This window comes from Leptinotarsa decemlineata, unplaced genomic scaffold (genome assembly GCF_025532065.1).
Source record: "Leptinotarsa decemlineata unplaced genomic scaffold, Ldec_3_MD MMD2_P_RNA_scaffold_11, whole genome shotgun sequence".
Taxonomy (NCBI): Eukaryota; Metazoa; Arthropoda; class Insecta; order Coleoptera; family Chrysomelidae; genus Leptinotarsa; species Leptinotarsa decemlineata.
Window position 1 is genome coordinate 3992303 of NW_027412525.1, and position 20982 is coordinate 4013284.

General features: G+C 32.0%; 1 protein-coding gene across 2 annotated transcripts in view; it reads left to right on the top strand.

The window, feature by feature from the left end:
- Positions 1–20982, top strand: part of syd (JNK-interacting protein syd) — a 63797-nt gene that overhangs the window by 26806 nt on the left and 16009 nt on the right. For both annotated transcript variants that reach the window (XM_074170036.1, XM_074170043.1), the window contains 9 exons: positions 274–331; positions 385–661; positions 718–970; positions 2950–3230; positions 6754–7296; positions 8449–8813; positions 15478–15730; positions 15785–15920; positions 19431–19736. In XM_074170036.1, the coding sequence (XP_074026137.1) occupies positions 274–331; positions 385–661; positions 718–970; positions 2950–3230; positions 6754–7296; positions 8449–8813; positions 15478–15730; positions 15785–15920; positions 19431–19736 (2472 nt within the window). The remainder of the gene's footprint in view (positions 1–273; positions 332–384; positions 662–717; positions 971–2949; positions 3231–6753; positions 7297–8448; positions 8814–15477; positions 15731–15784; positions 15921–19430; positions 19737–20982) is intronic.

The following is a 20982-nucleotide window of genomic DNA, read 5'->3' on the forward strand; positions in this document are numbered from 1 at the left end:
GTTGGTATATATTTATATTTTTTTTCCTTTTGGGCTCTGTCCCTCTGTTGGTTAGGTGGAATAGCTTTGAGCTAGACTTCGCCAACAGTCTATGTATGAACCAATTATGTACTATTCTCTAATAGCAATAAAAAGGCGTTTATTATTATTATTATTATTTTCAAGCTGTCATCACAAATTGAGAACATTTTTGAGGTCATGTAGTATAAATTTCGCTTGAACTATCTTACAGAGCAACCAATACCTACCTTTTGAAACGATTTTATCTTTCAGGAATGGGCAAAGAAGTTGAAAATCTCATAATGGAAAACAACGAGCTCATGGCAACGAAGTATATATTTTCAACCATGTATATTCAATTTTTCTCAAATTATGTTGTTTCAGAAACGCTTTAAACGTAGTGAAAGATGACTTGATTGTAAAAGTTGACGAATTAACTGGAGAAATTGATATGTTGAGGGAAGAGATATTATCCCTCAATCTGTCGAGGACCAAGTTGAGAGACAGAATAACCGAACTTGAAGAAGAATTGAAAAAGGCCAAGGAAGCAAACGAGGCTAAGCAAGATGCTGATGAAGAATCTGATGTTCCGATGGCTCAGAGGAAGAGATTCACCAGAGTTGAAATGGCTAGAGTCCTTATGGAACGAAATCAGTATAAGGTAAGAACACCTTCGGTGTTGAAATTTTATGTTGGGAAATAATTAATATATTTTAGGAGCGTTTTATGGAGCTTCAAGAAGCGGTTCGTTGGACAGAAATGTTGAGAGCTTCGAAAACTGATGCCCCTTTCGAGAAACACAGTAATAAGAGCATATGGAGGTTTTTTAGTAACCTTTTTAGTAGTAACGATAGAGTCCAGCGACCGTTAGTTGTACCTCATTTGAGATACCAAACAGCAACGAGTCAAATTGGACCTGGATTCAAGGCGTTACCGAGAATGGGGCATGATTTTATTGAACCTGAAATTGGTACGGAATTGTGATTGATTTTAGTTGTTTGTACCTGCTGTCAATTTATATCTGTGATAAAGTTTGTTGTGATAAGAGCATACCGATGAATCTTGTTAATATTTACTGTTTCTGTGTAGGCAAAGCAGCCTTGAGGACGTTTTAGTTTTGTCATTTGAACGCTATTATGAAATGAAATATTTCTGAGTTTTTCTTGTTTTATCACAATCACAACCTGGTTCGTTCATAATAGTATTATTTATACTGTTGATTTCTGTAAAATAGTTTTATTAAGGAACTTGTACCTGGGCAAGAATCCATACCTTCAACAATTACACTTACATCTTATATATTAGACCAATAATTAATTCATAAACCACAAAATTCATAGTAGATATAATATTGATGAAAATCCAATCAAAAACTAATTGGAAAAAGTAGTTTTGTATGAAAATCATCAAGAATTGAACCACACAATGCGACTTCCTCTCGAGTTTTGGATTAATACTTCAGTCTCCAACTATTAAGTTTGAAAGTCAATAAGTCATTTATTTGAATTCATTTGCAGAAGCCAAATTTCATATTGTTTCTGTTGTATGTAGAGCCTAAACATCATATTCCATCCATTCCAATTTTTTACATGATAACTACCATTTTATACTGACTTCTAGAAATACATCATTCAATTGACAAATCATTTACAGATATGAACATATTTCAGAAATAAGACTTCCAGAGTTTTATTCAATCTTCAGATTATTTTTCACTCTACAAGATTTTGAAACCGAAATCACAAAGTTATGACCCATGTTTGAAATATTAGATTAATGTTCGAATTCAACATTATAATTTTTATTCATAATTGATTTTCCTCAAAAATATTCACACAAAAAACACACTATAAAAAGATTGTGTTTTATTTGATTAATATTTTCGTGCCATTCAATGTTTATATGTTTGAAAGTAATTGTTTCAAATAGGAAATTTTTTCAGGTTGTAGCTGAAAAAAACTTATGTGCATGATTTATACATCTTTCTCTAGAGTTTATATTGAACTTAAATACTTTCTTCACACTTTTTTGTATAAAGATGAAGAAGTAGTAAGTCAAAACACTTTTTCCCAAACACTGATCACTAATTCCCTTTTCAATTCAAATGGATCTTTGAGGGGGGAAGTATTTTAGAAGTTGACTAAGTTTGATTTGTATTAAACATTAATTCAAATATACAAGTGACAGTAAAAAAAGTACAGGTTGTTCACAAAACCTTTTTTAATTTATGACTGAAATCTATCTTCAGGAATTTTTGTAATTTCACGGAATAATTGTACTTGATACAATTTAGGGTGTTTTGATTTCAAACATCCCTGAAACTTTTGTTTCTGAAAAATGAGAATATTCTTCTTCCCAAAGAAAGAAGTATGATTTTTGCCATGTTCTCTTATTTGATTGCCGTTAAATTTCATATTCTTGCCAAAGATTTTGTTTCTTCGGAATAATTTAGTTTAGTTAACTATTGTTATTGTTATTCAATAATTAAGTGAAAGCCATATGAAAATCTCAAAATACAGTTAAGAATTATTTAAGTTGCAGTGTTGTTTTCCTCTAATAGTTTCTAGACTTGAATATCTCAGTGACAAAATGCTAGTTTTAATTCCATTGTATTCATTATGTTTGTGGATTGTTACATATTAATATTTCTTTGAAGGCTCAAAATGAAACGAAATCTAGTCTTGATGCTGATATTTGTTAATAGTTACCAATAATTAGTATAATTAAGTTCAATTTGTGGCTGTTGAGTTTAATATATTCTACTAATTCCATATTTTGTTTTATTTTGTGCATGTTCTTTGTGAAGCCAATATTATTGTTTCTGAGATAGGACCAATAGTGAAAAGTCCTTTGCCTATGGTATACACAGAACAGATTGACAGTAGTTACAAATAGTAAGTAACACTCAGAAAAACTTGTTGAAAGTGATAAAACTGTTTCGATTTGTAGGTTTCGAAAAGCTTGCAACGCGGAAAGCTTTAGAGAGGAGGGAGCAATATCGCCAAGTAAGAGCTCATGTAAGGAAAGAAGATGGAAGATTGCAAGCTTATGGTTGGAGTTTGCCAGGAAAGGTTAGTACCGGATCCTCTGGTAAGCAGAGTAGCGGAGGCGTTCCTGTTCCTGTTCCGGTGTACTGTAGACCGTTAGCTGAAACTACACCAGAAATGAAAATTTGGTGTGCAGCAGGGGTTAACTTAATGGGTGGTTACACCAAAGATGGAGGATTAATGGTAATTATTTTCTTTTGATTTTTTCAGGCGAGGACATATTGTCCTGAAATTGCCATTTACTTTTTGTAATGTTTCTTTTTTTTTTAACGTGGTTGAGTGGAAAAATGGCGCTTTGCTAAACTCCGCCACATAAAATAAAGACCATTTATTACTACATATTATTATTATATTTTTTTATAGGCAAAAATTTTTTTCTTTATAATTGAGTATTTCATTCCAATACATAAAGAGAAGTGTAATAACTGATTGCTGTCTTCACGTGGAATATATTTGAGAAAAACTGTAAGTGTGTGCACTTTTAACAATGCGGCATACTAAATGGGTTGTATTTCCCATCAGCTTGGCAAAACTGAGTTATTCTGCCATTTCTTATCAGTGTTATAAACTGATATTGATTTGACTTTCTACTTCTCCATTTTTCACAAAAAACTTCTGTACAATGAAAGAAAGCAACTAATTTCAAATATAAACTGAAAGAAATACGTTATTGGAGTGACACCAACCCTCATGTTTTCCGGGAAACATATCCAATATCCAGAAAAAATTAACGTTTGGGCAGAAATATTGGGAAACCATATTAGAGGACCTCTATTTATTGATCAAAATTTATCAGGTGAACTGTATTTGAATATGCTGGAAACTACTGTTGACCCTCTCACCACTGAAATCGTCGAAGCAAATTTAAATGAATTCGATATGGATATTGTATTCCAACAAGATGGAGCACTACCACATTATTCGAGACAAGTATGAAACTATTTGGATACTACTTTTCCCGGTCGTTGGATTGGACGTCGAGGTCCTACAGAATGGCCAGCCCGCTCGGCAGATTTGACACCTTTGGACTTTTTTTATGGGGCTATTTGAAGCAAAAGGTGTACGAAACTGAACTTGCTTCAATATTGGATATACGGCAGAGAATAATAAATATTTTTAGAGATATTTGACGTTACTGTGTTCGAAAATGTTCGGCGTGAAATATCGGATAGGCTGTTCATATGTCAAGAAGTTCAAGGCAACCATTTCGAGCATCTTCTGAACTGATCTCAAGCTTATTACGTCATATTATGTAGTTAAATGTCAATGTATTCAGGCAATTATTAAAAGTTCCGCCATTTTGTAGTAGTTGAAGATATTGACCAAGAATACCTACCACAGAGAAGCGACATTAACGTCGGATCCTTTGATGTTCGGTGTCCCAACTCTGAACCGAAGATTTTGAGTGATAGACAACCTGGTTCACTGAGAAAAATGACTTCTCAGCAATATACACTAATAAAAATACACACTCTTACGTTCTGGTATAGTAAGTGGGCTCACTGTGAAATATAAAATTATAGTGTGAAGGGCATCTTACTCAATTTTTATATTGCTAATTGAACAACTTTAGCAGTAACAATAGAGAATATTCAACTATGTGCCAATTTATTATTATTTATGAAGAATTGACTTTTAAGAAATACATTAAATTACTTTATTTTGTAAATCCAATTCATTAGATAGAAAATTAAAATAAAGTTATGATAATAGAATAATGCTTATATTCTATAATCATTTTATATCCTCTGAAATAAATAAGTCCACTTAGGATGAAATGAATAGAAGTGACTTTTGTTATTTTATGTAATCTTAACTTAAACTTTCATTAACAACATCAATACAATCTGAGGGTTCTAGTTAAGTAAGGTTCCAAATTAAAAAATAATGAAACAAGATATTTTACCAAAACCTCTTGATTTAAAAATGTGACAGAATCTTAAGTTTCCTTTTTACAGTTTTACCTTTGGTATTATTGATATCTCTATTAATATATTTGATACTATAAAAAATTTTCATTCGTATGAATAGCTTAATTATGTATATTTTTGGAAAAGTTTCACAAGGATGAAGAAAATCTACATCCTTCATTAGGTTGAATAATATATTTGAAACTGCTCCCCCAGAAGAAATTTCTGTAAATCGATTGTTAAATAAACATTCCAACTGATATATAAAATTAATGAATTCATCTGGTGGTCAGCGCAAATTTCCAAACATGTTTTTTTCCGTAGTATAAGCTTCAAAATAGCTTAACAGACGATTTACATCCAAAGTCCTGCACTTCGTGTTGAAAGAGTGACACACATAACATGTATGAACTTGGAGAGCTTGTTCTCCAAGTTCATACAGAGTTCAAGTGTTCAGAACTTGTTCTGTTCGAGCATTGTTTTAATTTTAATTTCAAGTGCCTTGAATATTGCTGAATTTTCCAAGCCCGGCCTACATGATATTTTTTGAGTCATCCTTTGCAAACATCGTTTTGTTAGAAGAGTCAATAACTTGTTAAGTTGTCTATAATTCCTAGAACTTGAAAAGTAGTTGATCAAAGCAAACTGCTTCACTTCTGAGGAATATCTGCGAGATATAGATTTCTTTTTCTTTTGTACAACATTTTTTGAGTTGACCCGTTCAAAAAATAAAAGGGGGAGCATTAAAGAAATGTACTGTATACATAATTTCATTATTAGTCATATTTGTTGAATAAATATATATCTGGCAAAACTTTGAATATGCAAAAAGAAAATGCATACCAGGGATTCAGTAAATCAGGAACTAATCACAGACAGGTACATTTGACGATGTGATGGAATGAATCACAGTTAATAGTAAATGTGTGACAATAATCTAAAAAAAATCTGTTTAAAAATTTGTTTTTCCGTTAATCAGATGTCGCCCCCATACGAACGACAAGTCCCAGAAGTTGAGTAACTTGTGCGAGCTAAGGACTAACGAGGTCTTACCTTTTAACGTGCGATTCCTAACATGGTTGCAGAATCATTCCAGCTTCAACCAGATAAATTCTCCCGAGAAAAAAATCTAGTCGAGGCGGGAATCCAACCCACGGTCTTCCAATAGTGAGTCGGGCGCACTACCACCGCGGCCAATTCCACACTAACATATCTAATATATAATATCTAATCTAATATATAAAAATGGATGTTGGTTGGTTGGTAAGTGATAAACTACATCGCTCAACCGATCGTGATGAAACATGACATGTACAAGTAATTTTTCATAGAGAAGGTTTTTAAGCTATCAATTTTTCTGTAACTCGCCACTAGATGGCGCTGTAGAACAATTTTTTGAAAGCACTGCTCTATATCGCTGCGCACGCCTAAGTTCGTTGATTCTGATTCTGTCAAAACATTGGAACAGCAGCGATACAGCAACATAGTACTACTCTGATATATAAAAATGTATGTTTGTTGGTTGGTTGGTTGGTAAGTGACAAACTTCAAAATTGCTCAACCGATCGTGATGAAACTTGACAGCATGTATAAGTAATTTTTCATAGAGAAGGTTTTTAGGCTATCAATTTTTCTGTAACTCGCCACTAGATGGCGCTGTAGAACAATTTTTTGAAAGCACTTCTATAACGCTGCGCACGTTTAAGTTCGTTGATTCTGATTCTGTCAAAACATTGGAACAGCAGCGATACAGCAACATAGTACTAGTAGTTTATATGAAGGCTTTTCATTTTCAGGTTGGCGGCAGTGTATTTTATTCAGAACAACCCAAACTTCCTTCACCGAAACACCCCCAAAATGAAATCGAAACCTTAGATCAAGAACTGAACAATGGAAAGGAAGGTGCTTTATTAGAAACACGCTTGTCATCCCTCGTCTGGATCTGTACGACTACCATGTCAGCAAGTATAGTGACTGTTATTGACGCCAACAATCCGGCCGAGTTGTTGAATAGTTTTGGGGTTTGTTCGAATCACATTTTGTGTATTGCCAGTGTACCTGGTGCTAGTCCGAGTGATTATTATCAGACGTTTACCAAAATCGAAGGCAGTAGTGAGATCATTGTAAATAAAGAGAGTGCTAGTGGAACTGAAAAAGATGAAATTTCTAGTTTGGATAAATCCAACTTAAATAATACAAATCTGAATGAATGGAATTTGAATGAAGAAAATTCAGATCTGCCAAATGATAACAATTCAAATCAGACTATCAGTGATGGTTCGACACCTGTCTCTAAGCAGAGTGTCAGATCTTTGGAGGAACAAGAGGAGGCATCAGTTGTGAGTTTATTTGTCAAATATTAGTTTTTATATTTATTCATAGGTGACACTAGAACCTTGAGCTAAAATTAATCTTGACAAACATTTTTTCACCAGAACGGGTGATGATGGGAGCTTGGTTGGGAAAATGTGACTTGAAAGTTGTTTTCTTCATTTTTAAATGGTAGAAAAATAATTTGATCTGATTTTTAAATTTATTATTTAATACATATTTAATGTACAACTACTCTTATATTTAGTTAACATTATATTTATTTATTTATTTGATATAAATGGTAAAACCGTAAGTTACAAAGTTGTAATATATACATGTATAAAAGCATACTTTAATTCAAAAACAGTTATAAAATTTGTAAAAAAAATGTTATCATAGTTGCAGTAAAATATGAATACTTTTCATTATGACTCAGATCGTAAATAAGTAGTTGATAGTTATGACAAATTCAGAGAAGAGTATTTATACCATCAAAGAGATTCAGAAGACAGCTAAGGTTCTCAGAACGCCTTTAGAAATTCCAGGAGTATACCGGATCCCTTGTAGCTGTAGATTGGTTTGCATTGGAACCATAATGAGAAATGTCTGTGATTTTTGGTATGCCGCAGATGACGTACCAACAAATCAGCAGTGGCGGAACATGCACTTTGAGAAAGCAACACGTTATCATGTTTGAACTCAAACATTATCGTGAGGCTATAACGTGAGGTGGTAGAAATTCAAAAACACAAACAATTTCAATCAAAACGAAGAGGGAATTGATAATAAAATTTGGATACCTGCAATAAATTATACTCAAAAGAGGTCATTTAATTCGACGTGTAGAGTGTTTTCATTAGAGTTATTTAATTCAACCAATAGAAACGAAGCCACGTCCGTCATGAATGGAATATTACCAGAGAGTGAAACCTTTGAATGCAGTATCAGCTGTGAAGACAACCCGGGCTGTTTGTCCATTACCTCATTCCTTTCATAATATCTACTGCAGTAGTAGACAAAATGTCAGGAACAAAAATCTCAACAAATACGGAAATCAGCTTTGCACTCTGAGAATTGTAATTTTAACTTTCTCCACTTTTAACAAAATATATAGCCCTGATGGTTACTCATTTCAATAAAAATATCTCTTCTTCTATACCAGTAATTTTTCTTTGCAGTTGGGCAGAGTTACCTTCGTAGAAAAAGATGAAACTGTGGTCAATAAAAAAGACAAATATGCCAAACAAGAACGGACATGTGATAATAATAATAAAGATAAGTTAGACGAAACTCATACGACTTGTGATACAACCACGGAATCTGAAAAACTTGATAACGAACCAAAAAGTCCCGAAACTGCCGAAAATGATAATACACAGGAAGACCAAAGCAAAGGAACGCAAACTCAAGAGATCATGTCAAGTGTGCTGGCGTGCATGTGGATGGGCGACGAACATGGAAATATTTATGTTCATTCATCAGTAGCAAACTGGGCTCAATGTTTGCATACTGTCAAAATGAAAGATGCAGTTATAGCAATAGTGTAAGTAAATGTAATTTCTTAAAATGTTAATAATAATAATAATAATATTTATTAGTCTCAAGAAACACACAGTTTTTAGACACGTCAATACAATTTCTAAAATAGGTTTGAGAGGGTAAGATATGTCAATATAGTTTTTAAAAAATGCTTGTAGATAAATTAGATTTACAAAAAAAAATACAAGTTAAGAAGATAAAATTCCAATCTTATAAGACTTGATTAAAATGTAAAGCCATGAGCTTTTACAAATTATAAACACATAGCTAACGTATTATATATATTCAAAGTTGAGTAAAAGTTCGTAAGGTGATCACAAAAGTGTCTCTTTCTTCTTGGATAACTTCGAAAAATTGATCAATTTCATATAAAGGATGTTTGGTTAATATTTTCTTCACTAAGGTTTTGAATCTTCTAAATGGCAAGTTACGAAATTCGGCAGATAAGGCATTGTATAGCTCAATTCCTATATTATCTGTTCTTTTCAACATATTAGCTGTAGGAACAAGGTTTGATTTATTTCTTGTATTGTGTTGGTGTATATCCTTGTGAGCAACTTAATTCAACAAGTCTTGTTGAACAAGAAGCAGATTTTCATAGACAATAACCGAATATAGAGTCATTATTTTAAGTTTTAAATATTGGTCGACACTTTTCATGATATGTTGCAAGTGCCGCATTTTGATTTACTATTTTTTTGATTCTTCTGATAGCAAAAACCGTCTTACTAAGTTTACTACACATGTTATTTATGTGGTCTATCCATTTCAGGTTGGAATCTATTTGTACTCCCAAAAATTTGGTAGACTTTTTATTATCTCGATTTAAGCAAATTGTTTCAAAAGTTAGAGTTTCTGTTTTTTGTTCATTGAGAATCAAGTCATTTGGTGTGAACCATGATCGAGCTTTCTCTAATATGTCAGTATGGATCATATGAGGATCATCTATTTTATATTTTTTTTTTTGCCCAAGGTTGCATCATCTGCATACAATACAGTTTCTATGCCTGACGAGTTCATCACGTGAGGTAGGTCGTTGATATATATTAGAAACAGAAGTGGCCCCAATATTGACCCTTGTGGCACTCCTCTTGATATTTTACTTTTTTCACTTTTAGTGTTTCCTAGATCAACAATTTGATATCTTTATGTGAATACTCTCAGTATCTCTGAAAACAAATTATCGTTTCTGAGAGAAGTGGTAATTATTTCAAATTGTCTATTGAATATTAGAAGTTCTTACTCTAAAGCCATTCTGAAAACATTTGTATAGATTGGCAAATACATACAGTGAAAAGGGTTAGTATTTAGTAAAACACCCAGTACTACTAATTCATAGTTTGTTGATGTGTATCCGAAATGTTTACAAGGTGGACAAAATAAGGAAACTTATGAAACTACAGTGTACTCGCGTTAGTCTGACACTACGGTACCGCGGGGGTGTCGGATTACCAAAAATGTCGGATTACCAAAGATTGGCTCTATTTAATTGAATTTGCAGTGTATAAGTTTGGAAATCTAGTTAACGAATTTTTATGTAATATTTGACTAGAAAATATTCAAAATATGTAATGAAGCCAGGCTTTAGTTTTTACAAAAAAAAGTACTTAATATTAAAATCATAACACAACATGAATGGGTTTTACAGGTAAGACCGAGTAGACTAGACCGATGACCCATACGGCGCAGCGTCGGACTACCGAGCGTGTCGGACTGTAAAGTGTCGGACTATCGCGAGTCAACTGTACTTTAAAGGATTCAACTGTGTGACTCTGCGAAGGGCTTTGAGATACGTATCTATAATAGAATATCTCCCAAAGTACAAAATATAATAATTCCTGATGGCTTTATTGCAAAAAATGTACTAGAGCTAATCTAATAACGTTCACACAAACAATAAGTTGTGCTTTAGAAAATCAGCTGGTAGACACAATATATACATACTTCTCAAAGGCCTTTGTCAAGTTGGATCACACTATACTCATTTCAAAACTGAATGAGATTGGTTTTGATTCAAATCTTCTGAAATCCTTTTATTCCTATCTCACGAATTGCTCCCAATTTGTTGAATACAGAGGACACAAATCTGATGAATACAGTGCTCCATAGGGAAGCAACCTAGCTCCCCTTCTATTTTCCCTGGCCATCAACGACATAGGATTAGATATAGATTGCGAAATTCTATTATTTGCTGATTATCTAAAGGTTTTTTGTGTCATAGAGTCACCTAATGACAACGAAATGCTATAGAGTGATTTGAATAAATTAGCTCTCTTCTGTTCTAACAATCTGCCAGTCAATTTAAATAAATGTAAATATACCACCTTTTGTAACAAACATACCACTGTTGACCACAATTATTCAATAAATGATTATTTACTGGTAAAAAAAGAGAGCTGCAAAGATTTGGGAGTATTGTTTGATACTAAACTCTCATTGGCACTTCACATAGAGGAAAGTGTAACTGCTGCGAAGAGAATGTTAGGCCTCATATTTAGAAATTGTGAAGATTTCAAGAACATGGAAAGTTTTATCACTCCCTTCGACCCATTTATTAGATCTCATTTAGAATATGGCTGTCTTATCTGGTCACCTATATATACTACACATATTCAATCGCTTGAATCTGTCCAACGACAGTTTATGAAATATGTCATCTACAAACTAGATGATGTCTATCCCAGACAGGGAATAGATGATAATATATTGTTACAGCTTTTCACTTGAAGTCAGAAAAACTTATTATTCTTGCGTATTCATATACAAAAGTGTGATGTCTCAATATACAACTATGCTCTGTCTGATCATAAGCCATCAAATATCAATGTAGATATTGAGCCTGTATACTATAAACTAAAGATACTAACAAACTTTAGTATAGTTAAGTAAGATTTATTCAAACTAAAATTTAGGGACACGTCACAACATTCTAAATCCATTGACACAATGGATACCCTAACAAAAGTAATAAATGCATGTAAAGAAGGTTCTAGTTATAAGATAAAATTAAAACATCGCAAGGGGAATGATTGGATGACCTATGGTCTATTGAACTTAATAAAAGAACGAGATAATATATAAAAAAATAAGTGGAACAAATCCAAATTCTGAAAACATAAATAAATTGTGGATGGTCTTTAAAGTTTTCAAAAATAAAGTTACCAATGAGATAAGGAAACAAAAATCAATTTAATTTAAATCGGAATGGCAAAAAGCAGGTAACAATGCAAAAAACAATGGAGAGTAATAAACTTGATAATAAATATAAAGAAGGAAAAAAACGAGTCAATTAAATTAGTTACAGATGATAGAACTATCACTGACCCTCAAGAGGTGGCAAACAGGTATTTTACTAGCATAGGACAATCAATTATTTCCGATATAGATATTAATATAGAAAATGTAGATTTTGGGGAACTATCATGTGGCAACTCATTATTCCCAAAGGAAACCAATGCTAAAAAGATATCTGAAGTCATAGTGGCACTCGATAAAAACTCTGCAGCAGGGCACGACAACATATCTGTTAAAGACATAATATTAATTGAAAAAATGTCATTTCCATACTCGTTAATTTGATAAACGATATTTTCAAAGCGGGGGTATTTCCTGAGATACCGAAGACTGGAAAAGTAATACCAATATTTAAGGGTGATGATAACAAAAACTTAGAAAATTATAGACCTATAACAATTGTGTGCTCATTCTCTAAAATTATTGAAACTCTAATAAATACAAGAATATTGGACTTTGTTGACTGTTATGTGGGGTTTGATGAGTATCAGTATGGTTTTATCAAAGGTAGCAGCATTCTGAGCGCCACAATAGTTTTCTTTCAGAATATTACATCGGAATTGGATAAAAAAAATAGTTATTGCAGTGTTCATTGATTTAAGAAAGGCATTTGACGTTGTTGACCATACTGTTCTTCTGAACAAACTATGTTGCATTTGTATAAGGGGCAAAACTTATTCTCTCATTGAGATATTTTTAAAGGAAAGATCCAAGTTTGTCGCTATTAGTGAGAGTATGAGTGAGCATATAAAAAATAATTGTGGCGTACCAGAGATCCGTTTTGGGACCCCTGTTGTATACACTGATGGTACTGTCACTGAGGCAGGCCGGGCTTAAGGGAAGGTATTTCACGTTCGCCGATGACACAGTCCTTTTGTACAGTGGATATCATTTACATTTACTGGAGAACACAGTTAATGAAGTTCTCTCTAAATACTCAAACTGGCTTACACATAATAAACTTGAGGTGAACTCTGCAAAAACCGTTTACATGCTACTTAAACAAAAAAAATTAAGAATAAATAACTTACCCTTAATGAATGTTGCAAAAACCCAGTATTTGGGACTCATGATAGATGATAAGTTAAACTGGTCAGGATACAGAACATGTTAATGATAAAATTGTACCAATGTTAGGAGCTCTATATAGGTGTTCCAGTTACTTGAGTTTCAGTAATACTTGGTTTACAATGCATATATATACTATTTAAAAAAAATCCAAAAGCTACAAAATAATTTATTTCAACTTTAGCAATGCAAGAACTTATATATAATAAAAAACTAAAGAATCAAAAGCAACAACGATCTACTAGTCAATAACCAGTTTTATGAGTATAATACAAGGGGTAGAAATGACTTACACCCGAGCATGGTAAGAACGACCAAAGGATTATACAATCCTTTTACACAGGCTATAAAAGTCTTCAATGAATTACCTGTCCATATACGTGAGTTGCCGGGCTATAGTTCATTCATCAATAGTTTTAAAGAACATCTGAGCCTCGAGGCACATGTCTGATACATTACTACTATGAGCTTTGTAGTGGTTTACTAGCTTTTGTGTTTAATATATATATATATATAAATGTTTGTGAATCCCGAGACCAGCATTTTTGCTGATTATGGAGAATAACAACATATTTTATATTTATAGTGTCTATGTTGAACTGTATGCTGTTGTTATATTTTTATTAAAAAAAAACTGGTGAACAATCTTGTCAACTCACTATAACTACTGTCTCAACTAGAGTTTCATGTGCCAAGAATCAGTGGTAGAACTGAACAATGTTTTTACCTACCAACACCGAGAACCAATATGTTTTTCAAATCTTCCTTATTTGCAATTTGCTATAAATTTAATCATCTGTGTTAGAAAGTAGACATTCATTCAACAACATTGGATATATTCAAAAAAGAGATAAAAACCATTTTGTTTGTAAAGCAATAATTACTCATTTAAAATTTGTTTTGTTCAATGTATATGTATATTTTTTATATTCAACACTTTTATCCCAAAACTGTTTATTATGTTTGCAAATCATCAAACACTTACGAAATTTATTATTTTTTCCTTTTTTTTTGGCTATTCCATGAATGTATTATTACTATTATGATATGTATATATTTCCTATATTCAACACTTTCATCCCAAAATTGTATACCGTGTCCTGTAATTAGGTCTAGTGCCTGTTTGGACAATATAAGTTTTTTTTTTCTATATACATAAAAAACTGGAACCTCTGGTGTAAAATAAATCCATAACAAACCCTTTTCCTAGACACCAGAACTATAACACTACTCAACGCCAAGTTGGTGTCTTCAGGAGAATAGTTCCTAACTCTAAAAATCTCTATTTATTTGTAACTGGTTACACTTTCGCTTTCCGACGCACAATAATTATTTCAACAATTTCAGAAAGTTTCCCTCTATTCTATGACCATTCTCCAAGGCGTGATGAGAGATACTAGATTTTCCTGGTCTCCAAAATTGGAAATGTATTCCCTCATCCTTTTTTTGTATCAAGATAGAGTAGTAGAAAGCCAAAAACTTTCTTTCCCAAAAATATATAACATCCTTGCAATGATTGTGATTTACAGTACATTGGAACTTCTAGATCATTTAGAGATCGAATTGTTTCCCATAAAAGTGACATAAGACTCAATAAAAAATCTTGTGCATTGTATTACAAAAAATCATTTTCCAAATTACGAACAAAGTATGATTTTACAAATAGAAAACAATTACAAAAAAATACTTTTTCTTGAAATGGTAGAAATTATGAAAGAGCCCAATACTATGAACAAACGAATAGATATCAATCATCTTAGTACAATATATACTTATTTATTACATTTAGACATAAATAAAAGTAAGTGACATCATTGGGAATTTTCCATCATGTAGTTCTTTTTTCAATTTGTTAAGTCAAACACAAATTTTCTCTGACATTTTGTTATAATTGAAACATAACTATATATTTCCATGAATATCAACTATTTGTTTTTCAAAATTGTTACAAAGTTATATCAATTCTGACAACTATTAAGTCAATTTAAATTCAATCTTTTGACAAAAAATTGTTTACAAACTTTCTACAATTATGTTATACAGTACAGCGTTCTTATATATTATTAACATTTTTCTGTTAAAATTAAACCAAATTGTATTTTAGATAGCCCTGAAAAAGCTTTATAATAATTTAATATTAAATTTTACAAAAAGAATTTGAAGCTTTATATCTTCTATTAATTATCTGCGACAGCTGGTCGTACTGTCATCTTCTAGGCACTCCTCAAACTCTATATATATATATATATATATATATATATATATATATATATATATATATATTATAATAATCGAATTATTTTCAGACATATAAATGGCAGGGTAGTGGTAGCATTAGCCTGTGGGCAGATTGCAATTTTCGGGAGGAACCAAGAAGGTGAATGGGATTTATCCCAGTATCACTTGGTACAGATTGGTTTACCCCATCAATCAATTCGTCAGTTGGCTGTGGTAGGTGATAAGGTCTGGTGTGGATATCGAAATAAAATACACGTTCTTCTACCAAATGATTTGAAGATCGCTTATACGTTAGAAGCTCATCCGAGGAGAGAGAGCCCTGTAAGTGATTTTGATTTGTTACTCGTCAAGTATTATTTGAATTGATTTTTCTAGGTGAGGCAGATTGCATGGTTGGGAGAAGGAGTGTGGGTGTCGATTAGATTAGATTCAACTTTAAGGTTATACCATGCTCACACTTATCAACATCTACAGGATGTGGATATCGAACCGTATGTTAGTAAAATGCTGGGTAAGGACTATTGTTGTTCCTTTGCTTAAATGTCTTTCTGCATATTGCAAATGTTAGAAAATTGATAATCAAATATGTTGTCAGAGTTGAAAACTCTCACATTATAGAAAAAAATCATTAAATTCATTATACTTCAGTTTTCAAATAGTATTAGAACTCTAGTTGTTTTTTGAAATTCAAATATTTAATAATCTTTGCCTTTCATTGAAATGGATAAGAGAGTATTAGAAACCACAACAGGTAAATTAGCCATTTCCTTTTTCTTGCAGTGGCAAATACATACTATGTTTTACGTTGATAATAATCATAAAAAGAAACTACTTTGAAAAAGTGTTTGTTAGAAACAAAATAATATCCATCACTTTTTAATTCAATTAGAATAAACTTGAAAGTTTTAAAATACACCAAAATAAATATTTTCTTTATATACCTACTTAAGTCAATAAATTTCATAATGCAGAAATAGGAAATGAACTTAATGGGGAGATGATGTGATAAAGGAGCATACTTATATAATTTTTGTATTTGATTTCCGACTTTTTACTACTGAAAGACTCGCTAAACTGGGAGCAACCATTTTCAGTGTCTATCACAAACATTAACATATACAACAAATAGTGTCAGCTCTAAAATGGAGTCCTCAGAGGAAATGAAAGAGATGTATTACCATGATTAAATATTTTAAAAATCTGTTTCCGGGTCATATCTTGAAAGATATGAGCTGAACCAATGATAAATAGTTGAAAAAATTGTCAAAAGTCAACCTGTTGCATATCTTGATAAAAAAATATAGTTACCATGTCAATATGGTTGATCAACACAATTTGTGTACCTGTTATCACAAAAATTTTAAAAATGAGGACAACATGCAGACTCGTGTGCTAGTGTCACTTGATTTGGTACTATTGAGGATAAACTACTTAGATTGGAATTGTGGGAACTTGTGTCAAGCAATTCCAGGGAGTACCTTGTGGAGTACCACAAGGTGTTGTTATGACAACCACAGTTCTTTAAATTTACATCTTTTGATATACTAACTCTCCAAGGAGAGGTTAAACTATATACTGATGACACAATAATATACTTTGCTGAATCACATAACATTATATCGGAATATCATATCCACTGAAAGTGGCACTTGATAAAAATCCATAACTTATTCAAATAACACTTTACTGTGAGATTTTTACTCAACAGTTTACAAAACCACAACACGTGTTTCACTATAAAATAGCTTTTTCGAGCATGCTCAAACTAACTGAATTCCAACTGATTAGTGCTTCATAGAAATTAACAATTTGAATAATATGACTTTCTACCTACTTTAAAATAATAATTTTACTTGAGTTTAGGTATAAACTCATTAGAAAATAAAACATTAGGAAAGATATCTTACAAATAAATTCATTTAAATGGACATGTAAGTAATTACCAATTACAACATTATAAAACAGATTTAATAGTGAGGAATTTTCTAATTATATTTGGACATTCAGCAAATGTTCCCAGTTTTTAAATCTTTTGAAACATTCCATATGATCGTGTTTCAAACCTTCCTCTTCCAAATGTAATACGTCATATTCGTGATTGAACACATGCTCCTCTATCAAAAGATAATTTTCAAATGTGTAGTTGGTTTTCACATTCAAGAAACTATTCCTAAGTTATTATTCTTTGGTAAATGGTTCTCTCCATTTGACCAATATTGGGCAAGAACTACAATTCAACTTATATACTCCTGATTTATCCAACACTGAATTTTTGTCTTTATTATTATCAATAAATTTGATTTAATTGGGAAAGTTTTTGGCCTTCTGCTTCTCCATCTTGATACAAAAATGTGGGGATCTTCCAAATATGTTTAAAATATGTTATGGTATGTTTAAAATGTGTTTTTTTTCGTTAACCACCACCATTAACCACCAAAGAAAGGAAGGAATCAATTACAAAAAATTAACTCTATACAAAGATGTGTGGATCATGCAAAGAAGCAACTTTCAGACAAACTGGAAGGAAAAGCCCTCCCAAAATAGCTATTTTCATCAATTTCATTAGTTCGGACTTCCATTGTCTGATATTATATAAAATGATTTGAAAATTAAGAGATTCCAAGCCAAGTAACTTGGCTAATGAAAGAAGTAAAATTTCACTTACATGAAACACTGTCATCATCACTGCTACACATCCGATGTTTCACCGTGAGACACTTGCCTTATCGGCTCTTAAGTAGTAAATACAGATGACATTATTAAAAAAAAACAGCCAATTCGTTCATAATTACGACTTTTTGACACATAATGTGGGAATCTTCCAAAGAAATGAACTCTATATAAAGACGTGTAGATCATACAAAGAAGTAACTTTCAGACACAAACGGAATAGAGAAAAGTGTTTTTCATATAATTCAGAGTTTATGTAAAAGTATTTGTTTCGAAAGTATTTTTCTTTTATGTAATTCAATTTTTATATAAAACTTGCTGTTTTAAGAAGGCTTTTTTTTTCAGTTTCTGTCTGAAAGTTACTTCTTTGCATGATCTCCACATCTTTGTATAGAGTTATTTTTTTGTAATTGGCTTCCACATTTTTTATATCAAGAAGGAGAAGTAGAAGGTCAAAAACTTTCTTTCTCAAAAATTAATCTCTTCTAAAAATATATCCTTTTAATTTAAACTTCATTCAATTATTATTTGTTCTGCGAGCCATGTCCCAGTCTTTCTCTTTCAAAAACGAACGACATAATCGGTAGTCAATATCCTATGATGCCTACTATCATTTATTGAAGTTGGATGACCTTGTTCTCTCTAAAAATTACTTTCCTTTGCATACTTTTGAATGCTGTTACTTAATACTCATAGGAATGTATGGATGGATAACTACTGTTTTAGGTAGAATTTAGTCAATATGAACACACCTGAAGAATCCCTTGTATAGTGAAACATATGTTGTGGTTGTGTAAAATGTTTAGTGAAAATCTAACAAAGTGTTATTTAAATAAATTTCTTCATGTTGAAAGACAGATCTGAAATTAAGGATCAGAATAAAAAGAAAATTTTGGCTGTAGTAATCTGCAGAAACTTTAAATATGTGAGAAATCGAAAATAGTATATTATATATCAATGTTAATGTTAAATACACTATTTTCTTAAGAGTTCAACTATCACACTGATAAAACTCCAGAAAAGCAGTCATCTAAAAAGAAAATAATACATAATTCATAACATAGTCTCTCATGGCCGAAGTTAAGATCAGAGAGAATAAATTCCGGGCTGGTAAGCCGTGGTCGAATGAAACTTGTAGTGCTAAAAAAGAACCAATTGGAATAACCTGGCACAATTGAAGAAAAATGAGGAGTAAGTATTTCCATGAACACTCCCCATCACCCCTTACAAGAGACTTCATGATACTACCATGATTTTGTTCTCTGCTATATATAATTAAGTATGTTATAGAATTTGTGTCTCTAAAATGAAGATTGGAGAGTTGTTACCTATGTTTTATTTTTCTTTACAGGAACTGGAAAATTAGGCTTTTCATTAGTTAGAATCACAAGTCTTCTGATATCATCTAATCGGCTATGGATAGGAACCAGTAATGGAGTTATAATATCAGTACCCCTTTCAGATGGCGGTACTTCTGCAGGTGCAATTGTTCCAAGAGCAAATAACTCAGTTCTAGCCCCTTTGCCGGGACTAGGATTGAGGGTTCCTCCTATACCTGGAAGTTTTGTTCCTTATTGTACAATGGCTCATGCCCAGTTAAGTTTCCATGGTCATCGGGATAATGTTAAGTTCTTTGTAGCTGTTCCCGGTAATGGAGGTAATAATAAATTCATTAGTTTTATATATATATATATATATAATCAAAAATAAGAAAATTATTAAACCAGCCTAAAACTCGATACCTGGCTTTAAAATTAGGAACCAGAGGACCCGCCACGTCTTCAAAATGGTGTCAAGATTTCCATTTTTTTAGAGTGTTTCGCAAATATATACTATTTCCTTAAATTTATGACGTAAACCCTTTTACCTTTCCAGCAAAAAATTTTTTTTTGTGGCTTGATGACTTTAAGGAATAAATAAATGTTTGCGCTATCGATTCTTGCACATGGTTTTTTATATTCTATCTCTTTCGCTTTTACGCGGCGATGCCACATACTTTGATGAAATTAAATTCCAACTTTCCCTAATGAATACGTTATGGAATAATGATATTACTGACATTAATGAAATATCCAATTTATTCATCAATAATATTATTAGATGCTTGGACATACATGCACCATTCAAAAGGAAGCATAATTTCATAATTTCAAATTGAAAGTGTGGTTTACAGACGAAATCATGGCAGATTTAAAAAGACGCGATTTTCTTCATAAAAAAGCCAAGGAAACCAAACTACAATGTGACTGGGATAAATATAAAATAAGTCGTAATTTCGTTACCAAAAAGATACGAATTGAAACTAAAAAGTATTATGAATCAAAGATCAACGAAAATAAAGGAAACAGTAGGACAATGTGGAAAGCACTGAAAGGTTTAGTAGAGGGAAATAGAATACTAGAGTTCAAAGGTATACAATTTGATAGTGTTCTCATGAATGAAGCAAAAGTAGCAGGATATTTTAATTCATTTTTCGTTGACGGTTTGAAAAATCTAACCGAAAGTATAGTGCCAATAAATGATTATAATCGTGTTCTCAGTTATATTATACCAACAAATGAGATACTTGGGGAATTTGAAACATTGAATATGTGCGAGTTAAAAAAGATAATTTTTTCCCTCAAGAAAAATAATACAGATGACAATGGAATTAATCTGAATATAATCAAGTTAACATTTGAAATACTGGGAAATAGGTTTTTGGACTTGATAAATTTATCGTTAACCAGAGGAACATTTCCTGACTGTTGGAAAATTGCCAGCATCGTTCCTATTGAAAAAATTACAAACACCGTTTTAGGATCTGATTTTAGACCCATAAATACCCTGCCAATTTATGAGAAAATATTAGAAATCACAGTGAAAGAGCAATTGATGAAATTTATAGCGAAACATAATATTTT